The sequence below is a fragment of the Gavia stellata genome, chromosome Z, assembly GCF_030936135.1.
Source record: "Gavia stellata isolate bGavSte3 chromosome Z, bGavSte3.hap2, whole genome shotgun sequence".
Classification (NCBI taxonomy): Eukaryota; Metazoa; Chordata; class Aves; order Gaviiformes; family Gaviidae; genus Gavia; species Gavia stellata.
Window position 1 is genome coordinate 18360730 of NC_082637.1, and position 18229 is coordinate 18378958.

General features: G+C 40.1%; 1 protein-coding gene across 2 annotated transcripts in view; it reads left to right on the forward strand.

Moving 5' to 3' along the window:
• The window catches only part of PARP8 (poly(ADP-ribose) polymerase family member 8), a 124113-nt gene that overhangs the window by 74989 nt on the left and 30895 nt on the right, over positions 1 to 18229 (forward strand). For both annotated transcript variants that reach the window (XM_059833757.1, XM_059833756.1), the window contains exons 10-14: positions 963 to 1029; positions 2743 to 2868; positions 4963 to 5527; positions 7816 to 7869; positions 7973 to 8068. In XM_059833757.1, the coding sequence (XP_059689740.1) occupies positions 963 to 1029; positions 2743 to 2868; positions 4963 to 5527; positions 7816 to 7869; positions 7973 to 8068 (908 nt within the window). The remainder of the gene's footprint in view (positions 1 to 962; positions 1030 to 2742; positions 2869 to 4962; positions 5528 to 7815; positions 7870 to 7972; positions 8069 to 18229) is intronic.

Below are 18229 nucleotides of genomic sequence, written 5' to 3' on the forward strand. Positions count from 1 at the left end.
GCAAAATTAAAGCATAAGCTTTGACATTCTGAATAAAATCTGGCTTTCTGAGTGATCAGAATAATATAGATTTTAAAATACTGATTTACCTTTTCTAATAAAATTTGAACCAACCACAGATTTTTTTGTTTTCATTCCTTTTTTATTTTACTGTAGTCATTACCACCTTATGTAATACAAAGTATAAAGTCTATTCATGCTTGTACTATGTGTTGGCTGTTGTCCTGCCTTGAGGACCTGAGGCTCTCTCAACAAGCGCTGGATTCCATCTTCCACTTCTATCTAGTAGATCTTATTAAAGGATTTTAGTAATACCAGGAGCTAATTTCCAGCCTTCACACTGTACACTTCCAATTTTCTGACAGATGAATATGGATATACTAATGTTAGGACAGTTCTTGAGGAAAATTCAGTGTAATCCTTGGCTACTGGAATTCATATATCAGGCACTTAGATGATGATTATGGATCTTGTACTAAAATGCCCTCAGTAAGAAAACCCAGATACTAATTAATTCCGTTTATTCCACTCTGGGTTTTCTTCATAGTCACAGGAACAATAGCATGTAAAGACCTCTTACTTGCAAAAAAGTTTAAGAGATAAGTGAGGTGAATTATCAGCCCAGACACATTTAATCTGATGATGCTCTCTAGTACTTGCATAATATAAAAAACAAAGACACATTTTTGTAATTAAAATTAGTAAGAAGAGATATATTTGGGGGCATTCAATTTCTAAAATACTCAATTGTAAAATTACAAATTATATTGGCTGATATTCCAAAAAGGACCATTCATTTTTTAATAGGCTTAGATGACATGTCCACTGTCACCATTGCTTCCATGGCATTGTCTATAGTAAAGGTCCAGATAGAATGGAGTCCTTAAATATGACTTATATGGTCATGAGTTCTTGATTGTTGATATATGAACTTACAGCAATAATATCTTCTTTTTCCGTAGTGCCAACGGTGGATGTATTTCAGATCTCTACTAAGGAAAGATTTGGGCTGGGACATCAGCTGAAAAAGTAAGTCTAGAAAAGTGTAAACCCCTGTATTTAGGCAAATATTACACTCTCTTTAGTTTCCTGCACCATGTCAAGTAGGATAAAATTCACAGGTTTTCAGGTTGGTTGGATCAAAGTATTTTGAACTTGTTTTTCTTTGAAGAAAAAATTACAGGATTTGCCTTTTTAAGTTCAGTTTTGACAGTTTTTGGGGAGAACCTGATCTGTGATTCCTGCCAGGGTTTTCTGTCACTTTGCTGCCATATAGGAAGTAAGCTACAAAAATTGAAAAGACCGTAGCTAGGAGTTTTCAATTTCATGTTTCTGCTTAGATGGTGAAGCCTCTGGAGCAGGAATCTTTTTGAGCATCATGAATACCATAAGGAGGCTATGCTTTCATGGTGGCCTATAGGATGTACCACAGTAGTTAGGCCATCCACGTTTTGAGGACAAGAGGGAAGAATAGTTGAAAAAATTAGCAGTTTCATGTGTTCCTGGTACAATTCAATAAAATTTTGCTGAGTCATCGTGTTTTATATGCTTGTGTACGTGTAATAAAATGACAAGAATATAGGCTTTAGTATCTGACCATTACAAAGTTAAAAACCCCTTAAGAAAAAAAAAAAATCTTTTGCTGTTTGGTGTTTAACGAAATTCAGTGCAGCATTTTACATTTTTGTAATCTTACAAATGAAGCAATGTTACTAAAATCTCTATGGTGCATGACTTTGAAGAAAAAAAATAAAAAGCTCCCCAGCATGAACAGTCTCTTAATATATTTCAGTACTTTGTCTCTGATTTCTGCACCAGGTAATTCCTAAAGGTTCCCATAAGACATTTTCAAGGACATAGCTTCATAATTCACAGTTGAGCAGAAGTCAGAATACCCATGAACCCCATGGCCCCACATGGCTGTGGCAAAAGGGTATTCATCTTTGAAGATTCACTAAATTTTCAATAAAGTCCATACCAACTTCCACTTTGACTTTATCACTCAAAGACCCCCACTGCTAGATGAGAGTCACAGAATAATTTGACTTGGAAGGAACTACTGGAGATCACCTAGTGCAGCCTCCTGCTCCAAGTAACAGTAACTTCAAAGTTAGACTAGTTCAGTCAGAGTCTCAGGCAGCTGAACTGTGAAATCTCTGGCCTTTGTAGGCTACCTGTTGTACTTAACCACTCTTCTTGTAGATGTCTTCTTTTTATAGCCTTTATGGTTTTTAGCTTTCGTTGCTACAACTTGTAACCACTGCCTTTTGCTGTCCATCTCTGGGAAGTGTCTGGCTCTGTCTTCTCTGTAAAACCTCTTTGAGTAGTGTAGTATTTGACATCCCTACCTTCATGTTTGTGCCTTAGGAGAATATGCTCCTACTTGAGCAGTGTGGATGTTGTAGCCTACCTATGGAGTCATGGGAGAGACTACAGTTGGATGGGATTCCTTTGAATCAGTTTGTCCATGAGAGGCATATCTGCATAAGTCTTGCAGTGGTTGTTTATGCAGACTGTATTGTCAGTAAGAGTTCTGTGTAAATTAGTTTTGTGTGGAAAAAAAAGCATTTTTGAGGAGCAGAGGCACCCAATTATCAGTCCACATACATGACAGAAAAACTCTGCCTGTACAGTGAGAACATTGCATCATGTCTCCTACATGGTGAACAGAGACACCTTACTATTAAAGTGAGTATATCTTGGCTACAATAAGAAAATCTTTTTTTCTTCCTTAATTTGCAGAATCATGCAGACATTTGTTACACAACAGTGGAAGAACAGCAAAGAGAAATCTAACTGTGCGCACAATAAGAAGGTGTCTGACAAAAAGGTGAAATCCCCTCTGCACATCTTTTCTACATTGCGCAGGTAATAGCAAGGAAAATGAGCTGTTAACACCATATCCTGTTGAAAATCCACAGCAGACTTCACAAGGTGAAATGTTGACTTTTCTCCACAGAGAAGTGCTCTATTTATATCTCACCTCATGGGTTTCCAGTCCTTGCTTTGCATGACATCGGAAGTGAACTGAGTACTACTGCAGCTTCTAAGTCTACTTGAAGGCAGAGCATTTCAGTGCCCTGTCTCTGAAATAGCCATGTTTCATCTAGAATTGAAAATAATTTTATATTCTTTAACTTGTATTTGTATCTTTATAGCTTGGTAGCACTTGACTGTTACTTGAATAGCAAGAATATAAATATAAGAAATACACACAAGTAATATATAACTTAAATATAATATTTATTATATATATATAAAAAAATTGTGGTTGTCTAGCAGTTCCTTCCACAGCTGTATGTATTTTTAATTTTTTAAAACTAGAATGGTCATTAATGAAAGACTGATTTTTAGAGCTGCTGAGCACCCACCCCTCTCCACTGTTTGAGTACAGTAATGTTCACCACTTCTGAAATGCTGGCACAGAATTTCGAAGAACAAAGCCATTAAAAACATAAGAAGTAGTTTCTGGATAGTTCATTTGAATTCATTATGACTCCTGCCAGTTACTCATACTCTTAAGTGTATGTCAAATCAGGCTCTGATTTTACCTCTTTCAGGAATGTGACTATTTACGCTAGCATGTTTTGCTGCTTATGAAGGGTTGACAGATCACCCTTTCTGTGAATTTGAATTGAATGCTTCTTTGAACATTCCTTCTTTTTGATGAATTTTTCCATTCTAAATTCCATGTATAAAAAAGAGAGGGAGTACAGCGATCATTTACATTGAAAAAGGACGGAGTGTCAAAGATGACAAAAGATTATTTGTCTTTTCAAAGGTAGAAGAGGATGGTGGTGTTTTAAGTAGAAAGCTTACCCATTGCCCACCATGCCACACACCATTGCCTGGTGCAGGCTGTAGCTTGGGGTTTGCTTTTATTCAGAAGGGGCATACAAAAGCCAGTCCAATGGTTCTCCTCTTGATTTGGCTGCTGCTGCAGTGCCTGTCCAAAGGTGGCTCAGCCCAAATGCAGGGACCCCTCTCTCCCTAGAGTGCCATTCCTACCTCCTGTCTGCTGGAGGGTGGTAGCGAGCAACAGTGAGTCAGCAACCTCCACATGCATCTTCTACTGTCACCACTTGCTAACAGGGTGGGGAAACCTGCCAGCCTCTCCCCTTGGGGTTTCACTTCTTTTCTATTTGATCCAAGCCCAGAAAATATCTAAAAATTGGGTTTGCTTATAAAGCAGAGAAAAATGATTCAGCATACCTGTTACATGTTCTTGCTTTGCAAGGACAGGCGAATGTGAACCTTATAGAAATGTGACAGTTCATGTGAGAGTTGTTTCGTAAAAACTGTTTGTTCTTTACTGTCTGCATTCATCATTTAGGTCCCTCACATTCTCATTTCTAGTGTTACAGAGCTAGAATTTGTCTAAAACAGGGAAGAAGGGCATCAAATTGTCTTCCACAAAGCACCCAGATTATTACAAGGTTTTTTAAAAATAATGCAGCTGAACTAAATTTGATTTACTGCCTGGAAGTTTCACTGCTCCATTGGATCTGGACATAGAATTTGTTGTGCTGTGTCTAGAACACAATAACTTCAATGGGATCATGTCATGATGATTACATAGGAAAGATAGATTTTGATAAGCAAAATGGGATATAATGTCATCTGAAATATGTGGGTTTCATTTCAAAGACAAATTCCTGAATAAATGGTTTGTTTAAAGGTATAGAGACCTTTACAAAGAGCTGTAAGGATATAGCTCTAACTTTTACTTAATTAGTTAGTCGCCTTTTTGATCAATGAGCTTGTGTGTGAATAGGAGTAAAATGTCTATTTGGTATTGGAAAATTAGTCCCAAATACAATTGTTCATTTTTTTAATGTTGGGCTGCATTTATCACTAGTGAAATACAGGTGGCATTTAAAAATTTTTACATATGTGTTGTCTTGCTTGATTTGCACAAGATTTTGATTTTTCTCCAACTTTGTCGTCTTCTTTATTTTTAAGGTCGCCAAGTTATCCTCCACCTGGCTGTGGTAAAAATAAATCAAAACTGAAGTCAGAACAGGATGGCATCTCCAAAACTCACAAGCTACTGAGAAGGACTTGCTCTAGCACAGTGAAGGCAGAGGATATGTGTGCCACAAAATCTCACAGAACCTTTGGCCGCTCATTGTCGAGTGACCCTAGGGCTGAACAGACAATGGCTATTAAATCGCACAAACTGTTAAACCGTTCTTGCTCTGCAGCTGTCAAGCAGGAGGAGTGCATCACTTTAAAGCCCCATAAGCTGTTAAGTAGGTCATGTTCTGGGGACCCTCGATGTGAGCACAACAGCACCTTGAAGCCCCACAAACTTTTAAGCAGGTCCTACTCCAGTAATCTTAGAATGGAAGAACTGGATGGATTGAAGAATCACAAGTTACTCAGCAAGACTTACTCCAATGCCCCTAAATCATCCAAAATGGAGCCTTTCAAGGAGTCCACCACAGCAGAGAGCAGGAGGCTCTCTCTTACCTCAGGGCTTATTGGTATCTTAACACCATCTTCATCATCACCTTCACAAGCTGCTGTGCGTAATAATTTTTTTATTCTGCTCATTTTCCTCCTATTATTTTCCAAACATGCTGTTATGCTTGTTATGCAAAGGCATAATACTAATACTAAGGACATATGTTAGTGGATATATTGGATATATTGAATATATTGGAAGACAAGAGCAATGGAGTCAGCTTTTTAAAGGGATTTAAACAACTGTGAATGCACATATATTTAAGTTATAAAACCATAATTTGCTTAGGTCAAGACAGAGATTTTACATGTCATGTTGAATACAGCTCAATGTACCTGCTGGCCATGGGGAAAGTTCAATAATCCGCTTCCTTCCCTGCCCCCTTTCTTGCTGCAGGAAGAAGGGAGAGTGTGTGCTTCTGTGCTGCAAAATTGGCTTGGTCACACAGGTCTTTTCTCATTTCACTGTTTGCTTTCTGGGGGAAGCAACCATCCATTGGCTTGTTTGGGCACCAAGTCAGCTCTCCTTCTGGTCTTTGCATGTGTGATCATCATCATAATGGAAGGAATGCAGTCATGATTGAGCTCACCTCTTGCGCATTTGTGCTTTGTGAAAGGTTTAACCTTCAAACACACTCGTGGCAGCCGGAGGTCAGGGAAGGAATTAGGTCCACACTTGCCCCCTTTCTTTCGCCAGAGAAATGACTGATTGGGAAAACAAGGGGTAGCACATATTCTTGAATCTAAGAAAGAGAGCTCAAAATTAATTCTTCTGCCTCTTAAAAGATTTTGTACTTCAGAGGAAAGAGTGGATCTGTTTGCGCTCTTTCAAGGCACCCATCTGTTTTCTGTATTAGATCCAGGGAGAGGCACTTAGGAGACAGTCCTCTCCACTCCCTTAGCCTGGTGGTACCTTGATGTTCTCAGAGAGAAAAAGCTGATTCTTGCTTGAAATGCCATGCATATATACAAAATATTCTGAATAATGAAATTACATTGAGTGTGCTATGTCTCATGGTAAATTAGTTCAGTAAGCTGTGAGCTATACTCATCAGATCTCAAAGCAGTGATATACTATCATAAAATCATTTATATACATGCTGTGTGGTTGGTTTCTGTAATGTGCACAGCAATATTAATTTAAGGTGAACCAGTAGACTTTTTACTTGTCACGGTTTAGAGATGCATTTTTTTTTCTGAATCAGCAAAAGATATCTTAACATAGCAAGACTTTTCTCTCCTGAAGTTAATAGGAAAAGTCCCCTTGATTTTGATAAGATAATGAAGACTTGACTAAGTGGTTTCATTACTGATGTTATCAGCTGATACAGAAGAAATGCAAGCCCTGCTTGGCAGTCTATAAAAACTACCAGGAATTTATTGCTAGAATGCATTTGCTTTGAGGGAAAATCATCACATACCTGGTCAGGTGCAGTTTGGCTGATGTTGCTGGAAGGGCACCAGCAGTCCATTTCACATTTTACATGCAGGCACCAGACATATGGGTAACCTGGGTGCCTAACTGCAAATTGAAGTCAGCGGAATGTGGAAGCAATGAATCGGGACCCTAACTTCTCTTCAGTTCTCAGCTAAAGTATTTCAATCTCATGTATGAATACAATTAGGGGGATTGTTTCCTAGGAGAAAAAAGGGAACATTTTTTCAACTATCAGTTAGAGAAATAAAAGGAAATAAGCCTATAAACAAAACCAAAAAAGCTGTAAATGGAGATGATCTGACTTCTATTCAAAACAAGGTTTGATTGAGATAGATGTCAGCCTACAGGGAGTATTGTACCTTACTGACTCCTGTAACAGAAGTTCCTTCTAATTTATGATGCTGTGTGTTGAAAAAGGCAGAAAGAATTTGAGTGGGATCTGAGCACAGAGATCTGTTAGCATGGTGCTTACACAAGTGAGATCTTAGTAAATACAAAAGAGAAAGTCTTTCAGCCGTTCTGTGAGCTACGTTAGTCTTTCAAGCCTAAGCAGATAGCCCATATTAGGGTAGTCAATACACAGTTAAAATTTAATGGAAGTTGCCAAATGACAGTTTATTGGAAGGGAGTGAAGGCACTGGCGTTTCCATTTGAGATTAAAGTTTTTGGGATGCTGAGATACAAAACTTCATCAGATTTAAGAACTAAAAAGATATGCTAAAAATCTACCCCACACTCAGAAAACAGTAAAGGATTGATTATTTGTAATGGCTGATTTATGCAAATGAGCTCTCTTTTTATATGCAAATATTGTTTAATTAACATATTTGCATGTGAAAAATACAAATGTTTTACCATTTCCTTATAATTAGTCTACCAACACTGAAGTTGTGTCAACTTTTTCCTTGCAGCAAAATTATGGTGCAAAATGCATTCCGGTACGAGACCGTGGCTTTCTTGTGCAGGTAGGATCTCATATCTTACACATTTATGAAACATTGTGGAGCATGAGCTGACTGTTAATTATTTTTAAGCAGATGTTGTTATTCTCATTTTCATTGTTCTCAGACTATTGAATTTGCTGAGCAGCGGATACCAGTATTGAACGAATACTGTGTAGTTTGTGACGAACCCCATGTATTCCAGAATGGCCCTATGCTGAGGGTAAGTGGTGTGCTTGCTGGGATAAACAATGCATTTTATAATGCCTTAAATACCAATGGACGTGTTTTATCCTAATATCCTTTTAAGATGCAAAAATGTAATGCATATTAATTAGATTTTGCTGTAAATTTCAAAAAATATGTATTGCAAGCAAGGGAGATGGAAATCAGGCTTGTATAATATCATAGAAACATAAAGGGGGAATGTGGCTGAAAAGCTGCCTGGCAGAAAAGGGCCTGGGGTTGTTGATCGACAGCCAGCTGAATATGAGCCAGCAGTGTGCCCAGGTAGCCAAGAAGGCCGATGGCATCCTGGCCTATATCAGAAACAGTGTGGCCAGCAGGAGCAGGGAGGTGATCCCCCCTGTATTCGGCACTGGTGAGGCTGCGCCTCAAATATTGTGTTCAGTTTTGGGCCCCTCACTACAGGATAGAATGAAAGGAAACGGCTTCAAGTTGCACCGGGGGAGGTTTAGATTGGGTATTCGGAAAAAATTCCTCACAGAAAGGGTTGTCAGACATTGGAACAGGCTGCCCAGGGAGGTGGTTGAGTCACCATCCCTGGAGGTATTTAAAAGATGTGTGGATGAGGCGCTTAGGGACATGGTTTAGTGGTGGACTTGTCAGTGTTAGGTTTACAATTGGACTCGATGAGCTTAAAGGTCTTTTCCAACCTAAACGATTCTATGATTCTATTTCACTGAACACTATTGTGCTACGGTAGTCACAACCGGATAAGATAGAGGAAGTGCATTAGAGTGCTTTCCCGATGCTCTGGCATCCTTTTAAAAGCTTAGGGTCACCTCAGTCCTTGAGCTCTTATCAAGCCGTGACCAGGGTATTCAGATGATACACTGGTGTTAATGCCACAAGGCTGTGAAGTTCTTCTGACCCTCTTTTGCTCATGAGCTGCTGGAGTGAGCCATCCTCCAACGTGTGATAAAAAAGGCAGTAGAAGGAGATGCTCTGTGAAGTGTCTGATCTAGCAGTGACCTAGTCCAGGGGCACTGTTGTGGTTCAGTATGCCCAGAGTCTGGCCAGTTAGGCAGCTCTTCCTTCCTTTCATTCCTGTAAAACTGGGAAACAGGAATTTTGCATGCTGAACATTGTACCCTCTCATGCTGCTGATGAATGCATACAGTGAAAAAGAGTGAGATTGGTCATGAGAGACACACTCTGCCTGGAGCTACTGGATCAGCTCAGCTTTGTGAAAGAGTATATTAGGAGAATAAAATTCTTACCTTTAGGACTGAGCCTGCAGTTTAGAATCCTTCTTGTTTCACCTGTCCTGAATCCTATGGAAACTTGAGTAACCTTAGAAGATTAAAGCCATGGAAAACTGTTTAATACCAGTGTGTGAATGGATTGACACTGGCCAATTTCTCTACAGTGTGGTGAGCAACTACACATAAGTTGAAGCAGACATTGTCTGTGATAGTTCCATGGAACTAAATTCAGGAAGGTTATTGCTTACACGTTAGCAGAAGTCACCTCAGCATCATCCCCCATAACACTCAGTGCCACCATGGTCAGACATTCTGACTGCAGGCAGGGTGTGCAAATAGGCTACTAACAGGATTTGCAGAAGCATCTACATATTCAGTTAACACCATTTTAAGTCATGGTTATACCTCAGTACTTTTGAAAATCCTATCAGGTGGTTTTTTGCCTCTTCAAGCTCATATCTACCTTTTAAAAACATGGTTTTCTGCCAGATTCATCAGCAGCCAAACCCTGATTAGAAGCCTGTAGAAAAGGCATCAGTTCATTGTTGTTCATCTTTGAAAGCACTGCTATGCATATTACCTGTGACAGGATGAGATAAGACAAAGTGAGTAATGTTTGGATAGTGAGTAGAGTTTGGATAATATAATTACTTATTTTGTTGGGGTTTATCTATTGTCCATAGGACAAAGCAAACAGTAGGATTTATTCCTGTTGACTTGATGAACTATTAAAAGAAAATAGAATGGGAAGTCATCTGCTCTAAATAAAAAAAAATCTTAATTCTTCTTGCTTTCCCACCTTAGAAATTAAAATCCCTCAGAATTACTTTTCTCTGCCTTCAACTTAAAGAGGGGTGTATTGGGTTTACGTGGCAGCGCTTTGGTAGCAGCGGGGGCTACAGGGGTGGCTTCTGTGAGAAGCTGCTAGAAACTTCCCCTATGTCTGATAGAGCCAATGCCAGACAGCTCCAAGTCGTATCTGCCACTGGCTAAGGCTGAGCTAATCAGCAACAGTGGTAGCGCCTCTGGGATAACACATTTAAGAAGGGGGGGGAAAACAGGGAAACGGCAGCCGGAGAAGAGAGGAGTGAGAATATGTGAGAGAAACAACTCTGCAGACACCAAGGTCAGTGAAGAAGGAGGGGGAGGAGAGGCTCCAGCCGCCGGAGCAGAGGTTCCCCTGCAGCCCGTGGTGAAGACCATGGTGAGGAAGGCTGTGCCCCTGCAGCCCATGGAGGTCCACGGTGGAGCAGATATCCACCTGCAGCACATGGAGGACCCCACGCTGGAGCAGGTGGATGCCCGAAGGAGGCTGTGATCCTGTGGGAAGCCCATGCTGGAGCAGGCTCCTGGCAGGACCTGTGGACCCGTGGAGAGAGGAGCCCACGCTGGAGCAGGTTTGCTGGCAGGACTTGCGATCCCGCGGGGGACCCACAATGGAGCAGTCTGTTCCTGAAGGACTGCACCCCGTGGAAAGGACCCATGCTGGAGCAGTTTGTGAAGAACTGCAGCCCGTGGGAAGGACCCACGTTGGAGAAGTTCGTGGAGAACTGTCTCCCATGGGAGGGACCCCACGCTGGAGCAGGGGAAGAGTGTGAGGAGGAAGGAGTGGCAGAAACAACGTGTGATGAACTGACCTCAATCCCCATTCCCCGTCCCGCTGTGCCGCTCGGGGGGAAGAGATAGAAAAAAATCGGGAGTGAAGTTGAGCCCGGGAAGAAGGGAGGGGTGGGGGGAAGGTGTTGGTTTTTTAAGATTTGGTTTTACTTCTCATTATCCTACTCTGATTTTGATTGGTAATAAATTAAACTAATTTCCCCAAGTCAAGTCTATTTTACCCATGATGGTAATTGATGAGTGATCTCCCTCTGTCCTTATCTCGACCTACGAGCCTTTTCCTCATATTTTCTCTCTCCTGTCCAGCTGAGGAAGGGGAGTGAGCGAGCGGCTGTGTGGTGATTAGTCCGGCTGCGCTTAAACCACGATAAGGGGTGATTTTAGCTATCTGTTTGAGAGTTTGTCAGCGCTTCGGAACAGAGGAAAATGCAAACATGTTTGCCACTAAACATGTATTCATCAGTACCTTTGCAAGCAGCATAACCTAGCAAGCTTTGCAAAAATTACAGGATGTCCTTATATAACCCAGGGAGAAGGAGACAGCGGGAAGAAATCTTAACATGCTCTGTATATGCTTGAATGACTCAATAAGCAATATAGAGCCATTAATGGGTTTGCAGTTTTGTAGAAGGTGAGAAAGGATCTCAGTTTGAATTGAGCATGAGCTTGCCAAAGGGTCTTAAGAAAACTTATGCTTCACTCTACTGAGAGCACTGGCAGAGGCAGCCTCAAGTAGTCAATTGTAGGGTATATTTACACGCTTCAGCTGCACACACACACACACACACACATACAGATACGTAGGGTATATAAAGAGAATAAAGAATGACCCAACTGAAAGAGCACTTTAATACTGCTGCAACAGCGGATCTCAGAAATACAATACTTTATTAAGCAGAATGCAGGGGGCTTTCATTTAAGGCAAGGCTACATGCAATCTAGCCTTATGTCACTTAATGGATCCCATATGTAGTATCCCTGGCCATCGTAAAGAGCTTTAGTGTGCGCATATCATTTTGATATCACAGTAACTTCAGAACCTTGCTATGGTCTGCTTATCTTTTTAGATTCTGTGTCTAGATCCTGTTTCTACAGATGTCCGTATCTCAAAGGCATTACTTAGATAGGCTCTATCTGTAGTTAGTTGTATCACAAGAGATGCCAGAGGCTAAATAGCTCTGGGTCATTCACCAGTCTCTTCCTTTAAAGAATAGTTCCTCCACACAGATGTGCTCAGGGTCATGTCTGGGTGTGTGTGTCCTTAATGATGTTTCCTTTCTACCTTTTGGACCTTTTTTCAACAACAAAGAAGGCATATGAATTTATAAAAGCATAGCAAAATTATTGCTTAAGAAGTTATTTTAAAATGTATTTAGGCTTGATTTTCTGGTGTTTAATGGAGTTTTACGCAATTGCAAAGAAGCCAGTAAGGAATTTGGTTCTGTAATCCTCCAGTATGTCAGCCTGACAGCTTTCCTGAACTATAGTGTAGTTTAATTAATTGTCTTGAAATGCAGTTTAAAAAATTCAACAATTACTATCACACAATAATTACATTCTTTTAATACTGTAAACTGTCATACCTGGGTGTGATTTTTTTTTTGTGCTGGTTATTAATGACTTGCATAATTCAGATGTCTCATCCTCAGGACAGCTGAAGATACCAAGTGAAACTGAGAGAGAGAAAGTTTTTCCTTTCTGCAGATTTGCTCTACAGGCTGTTTTTATCTTAGTTATAAAGTATCTTTAAATCATTCTCTCTCAGCAACAAGCTTTCCTCTCAGTATTGTGTTTCTTTTTCTGGGGGCTGTTCTGTCTTTAATATCTACTTGAATTTACTTTGCTTTCTTAAAATCTTGACATCTCCTTTCTCATAGATAAGAGCAACTTGATGACAGCAAGGTGCGTCTTTTTGTATAGCTTAATTTAGACACTAGATCCACATGGCAGACATACCATTGTAGGAAAGATGTCTATTGCAGAACAGCTGCATAGCATAATTGCATATGTTTGGCTTTATGCTCTTACAATGGACACCTGTCTTGCTCCAGAGCCCACGGTACTAATCTAATCACGCAAATGTTCCCGGCTGGTTCGGGGATCCTGTTGTACCCTGGAATCTTTGGATGTTGTTAGGCTGTCTTATTCACTTATTGAGGATAAATAAAGAGGCTACCTTAGTGACTTACTGAAGATGAATAAGGGCAAAATTCTTAGATTTCTCTTGGGAATTTCTTTACAGAGCAAAGTACAGATCTTTCAGAGCAATCAGTTTTCTTTTGAGCTCCAAAAGGTCCCTGAAATACAGAAGACCAGAATTACAGCTACAGTTCCTGTGTGTACTCCACAAGTGCATGCATGGATAAAAACACATTATGTAGATGGGGTAACTTCAAAACATTCACAAACCTAATGCTCTCATAAGGAACTGCAGCTGTATTACTGTGAAGGGGAAGGACAAAGGGTCTCTGCAATGCAAGAAGGAGTCTTAAAAAAGTACTATAATGCATCATGAAGCTGTAATACTCTTCTCTATAAAAGTCCGTGGTCCATTGCTTCATTCTTAAAAAAACCAATAAAGTAGGCAATGCTTTCCTGTAGGTATTCATACCTTTCCCATATGAGATGAGGATGAATGTAATTTCTCATCATAGCATGTTTCTTTAGTATTTATTTCAAGAGCACAGTGAGATCTAATGATTATTTACAGTGCACCCAAAGTTATAAAAGCTAAATTGGATGTTTAGAGATACACATTTACATAGAATGCCACTGAGAACTGCAAATCACTGAAATCACTACATGGCATGATTTGCAGTCTTTCTGCAAATCACAGGGAAAATTCTATGAGTATATGAATCCTAAGAAAAAAAAGTATTATTTAACCTCTTGCATAACATAGACCATACTATTTCATGGTGTTATTCTTAACAGTGATCTGAATCCTACATATTTCACTCTTCATAAAAGGATTAAGAACAGTTTTGAAATCATTACTGAGGGTTGGGACTGCAGACTTTACATCCAAACAGCTCCCTTATCTCATTTAAAGAATCACAGTGCATCCTCTTGCAAGGTGACCTGTGCTACACAGCTCTCAGGAGCTCTGTCATCAGTCTATTCTGAAGTTGCTCAGCTTTGTAAAACAGGGGGAAGTACAAGGTCAGACATAGGTTTTGTGCTGAGGAGAGATGGAGAAGGCAGACCTGGTAAACCTATGGAAAACAAGAAGAGTCTGCTCATTTGAATCATTAGCCTCGTGTTACTGTCTCTGAATTTGTTCTCAGCAGAGAAGTTGGTTAGATGAGTGAGGCATGGACTATTATTTATTTGTAATCAACAGCTAGATTTGAATTGTTTCAAAAACATATTTTGAAGTGCTTGTTTTCTGACATCTTCAAACAGTTGGTATATCATTCAAATATGTGTTGTTAAAATAGTTAAGTAGATTATCCTGATTTCTGTCAAACTAACATTTTAGACTAAATATTAGAAGTAAACTTAGGAAATGTTAACGACAAAGGCTTCCACAAAGCCCATTCTGAAATACTGAGATATTCTCCCATGGACATATATCTCTAGTGAAAAGCCCCTGAAACTGGAGCTTGTTTCATCTGCTGTCTTTCACTGGTTTTTAAAATCTCCAAGGATGGAGACTCCACAACCTCTCTGGGCAACCTGTTCCAGTGCCTGATAAAGCTTTAGAGAAAACTAATTGTAGCTTTATCTAAAACTTTAGATAAAGATTAGGTAAAGCTAGTCCTGTATGAGAGAATAAAAGCGCTAACTGACCTCCAAAGGTACTTGTCAACTATATGATTTGGCTCACCTAGCTGAAAAAATTATTTTCCAAAGCAGATATAATAATGTACTAAAGAAACTTCAGCATTATTTGGTTCTATATTAGAAGGCTATTAACTTTTTTTTAATGCCATATGGAATTCTTTCTGTTACTCTAGAGCTGATAATATTCTAGGGAAGGACTAGGTTGCATTTTAATGATGCAACAGTTTTGCTGATAAAATAGTAGAGAGATATCTTGGTTTAGGAATTCAGCATGTACTTTTATCACAAACATTTAAATATAATGAAATCATGAGTCATTAACAAAAGTGGTTATTATATTTAAGGATCTGATTAAAAGAAGTATAATAAAAATATATTATCATGTATTATTATATGCAAAGACTGGAGGAAACCAAATGTCACTCCTCTCTTCAAAAATGGCAAGAAGGGGAGGACCCAGAGAACTACAGGCTGGTCACCCTCACTTCAGTCCCTGGGAGATGGAGCAGCTGAGCCCGGAAACCATTTCCAGGCACATTAAAGACAAGAAATTAATCAGGAGTAGTCAGCATGGCTTCACCAATGGGAAATCATGGTTGACCAATTTGATAAACTTCTGTGACAAAGTGACTGCTCTGGTAGATGAGGGGAAAGCAGTGGATGTTGTCTGCCTGGACTTTAATAAGGCCTTTGACACTGTCTCTCGTAAGATCCTCATAGACAAGCTGTTGATACATGGGCTGGATGAGGAGATAGTGAGGTAGGCTGAAAACTTGCTGAATGGCTGGGCCCAGAGGAGGATGATCAGTGGCACAAAGTCTAGTTGGAGGCCACTAACTAGTGGTGTACCCCAGGGGTCAATACTGGGTCCAATCCTGTTTAATATCTTCATTAATCATCTGGATGATGGGACAAAGTGTACCCTCAGCAAGTTTGCAGATGATACAAAACTGGGAGAAGTGGGTGATACTCCAGTGTGATGGGGTGCCATTCAGAGGGATCCTGACAGGCTGGAGAAATGGGCTGACAGGAGTCTCATGCAGTTCAAAAAGGAGAAGTGCGAAGTCCTGCACCTAGGGAGGAACAACCCCAGGCACCAGTATACACTGGGGGCCACCCAGCTGGAAAGCAGCTTGGCAGAAAAGGACCTGGGAGTCCTGGTGGACACCAAGCTGAACATGACCTAGCAATGTGCTCTTGCCGTAAGGAAGGTTAATGGTATCCTGCGCTGCATTAAACAATAAAATTGCCAGCAGGTGGAGGGAGGTCATCCTTCCCCTCTCCCCAGCACTGGCGAGGCCACACATGGAGTACTGTGTCCAGTTCCAGGCTCCCCCATACATGAGAGAGATGGAGCTACCAGAGAGAGTCCAGTGAAGGGCCACTAAGATGATGAAGGGACTGGAGCATCTCACATAGGAGGAAAGGCTGAGAAAGCTTGGACTGTTCAGCCTGGAAAAGAGAGGGCTCAGGTGGATCTTGTTAATGTCTATAAATACCTGAAGGGAGGGTGCAAAGAGGACGGAGCCAGGCTCTTTTCAGTGATGCCCAATGACAGGACAAGAGGCAATGGGCACAAACTGAAACACAGGAGGTTCCACTGGAACATCAGGAAACACTTTTCTACATTTTTAACCTTTTCTGAGGGGAGCTGAGCATGGGACCACGTTGCCCAGAGAGGTTGTGGAGTCTACATCCATGGAGACATTCAAGAGCCATGTGGACACGGTCCTGGGCAGCTAGCTCCAGGAGAGCCTGCTTGAGCAGGGGTGTTGGACCAAATGACCTCTGGAGATCCCTTCCAAACTCAATCATTCTGTAATTCTGTGATCACATTCAGTTTTTACATAGTATAATTTAAGATGTGTGGCTAATGTCTATCTTACTTTCTATGCCTTCCCTAATTCCTCATTTATAACCTCTAATGCCAATGTTAAAACAGCACCACTGAATGGATTATAAAGACCTGTGAGACAACTATACAGGACAAAAAAATCTTGGAATGTATTCAGTAAGGTGATAAAAAACCTCTCTCTGTATCAATAATTTTTCTTTCGGTCAAGAAGCCTCTTTAGAGTGCCATCTTGTGTTGAAACCTCAGATTGAGGCCTATTTAGAACAAAGCAGGAAATAGTAAAAAACTCAGCAAAAATAAATATTGGAGCTAGTTTCTTTGAAATTTCTACTCCGGTACAGACATTGCTGCTGTTTAAAGTTTTGCCCATAACATATGAATGGTAAAACACTGTAAAACAATATTTGAAATACCTGTTATTTGTATTTAGCTGTAAAAATAAGAACAGTTTGGTAATTCTGATACATCTGTGCTTATATTAGTAAGCTTACATTTTTAGAATGTTTTTCATCCCAAAGTGCTCCGTTATGATTTATTCATTATGGGTGAAATCTTGGCCTCAGTGAGCTCCTGTTGACTTGAAGAGGTCTTGGATTTCTCTGTGCTTTGAATATAAGATTCTTAGCCACCACTGAAACACAGCAGCACTGATGTTCCAGAAACAGTACATTGCTTAGGTTTGGGAGGTTTGTGGAGTAGAATAAACATCATTGAACTATGGAGAAAAGTGTAGGTGTACAAATATGTGTAGCCAGACTGGAGTTTAGCTAAGATTCTTGTGGAATGCCAAGATTCTTGTGAAATAATGCCAGAGTCCTTCTTAGCATTCCACAATTTAGGCTGCTTTTATCTCTTTTTATGAAAAAAGCCTCTCCAGTTACAACCAGTACTTTAGTAGAATAGATTTCAATCACTTTTTCACCAAGAGAGTAAAATGGCTGCAGTATAGCTTTTCCTATCACCAAGAACTTACCAAAATGCACCTTGCCCAGCTAGCACTTCATAACGCTTGTTTATTTGCCATCTATTTATATATCTGGGAAGTAAAAATAAAAGAAAAATGTGTAAGCTGTCCAAGAATGCAGAAAAGATGAAAAGCAGAAAATAAAATCTGGATCAGCAAAACCAAAACCAAAACCAAACAGAACAAGTGACGTTTCTTACTTAGCCTCAGTCTACTTTCATCTTTCTACAGGTTGTATCTGCCATGTATCTTACCACTGTGCTATCTGCCATGTCTTTCAGCAGCATGTTCCACGTATCACCTGAATATTGTGAGATTATTCAGAGAGTTTACCTTACAGGTCTATAGTGAGATACGGTATTAAATAAATTATTCCTGCTCTCTGGCAGTGTGTATACCTATATAGAGCTTATAGTAGCTTGACTTCATTGAGTTTATAGTATAGAATAGACGGAATAGACTCTTGAAGTTGGAAGGGACCTACAACGGTCATCTAGTCCAACTGCCTGACCAGTTCAGGGCTGACCAAAAGTCAAAGCATGTTGTTAAGAGCATTGTCCAAATGCCTCTTAAACACTGACAGGTTTGAGGCTTCAACCACCTCTCTAGGAAGCCTGTTCCAGTGTTTGACCACCCTCTCAGTAAAGAAATGCTTCCTAATGTCCAGCCTAAACCTCCCCTGGCGTAGCTTTGAACCATTCCCATGTGTCCTAT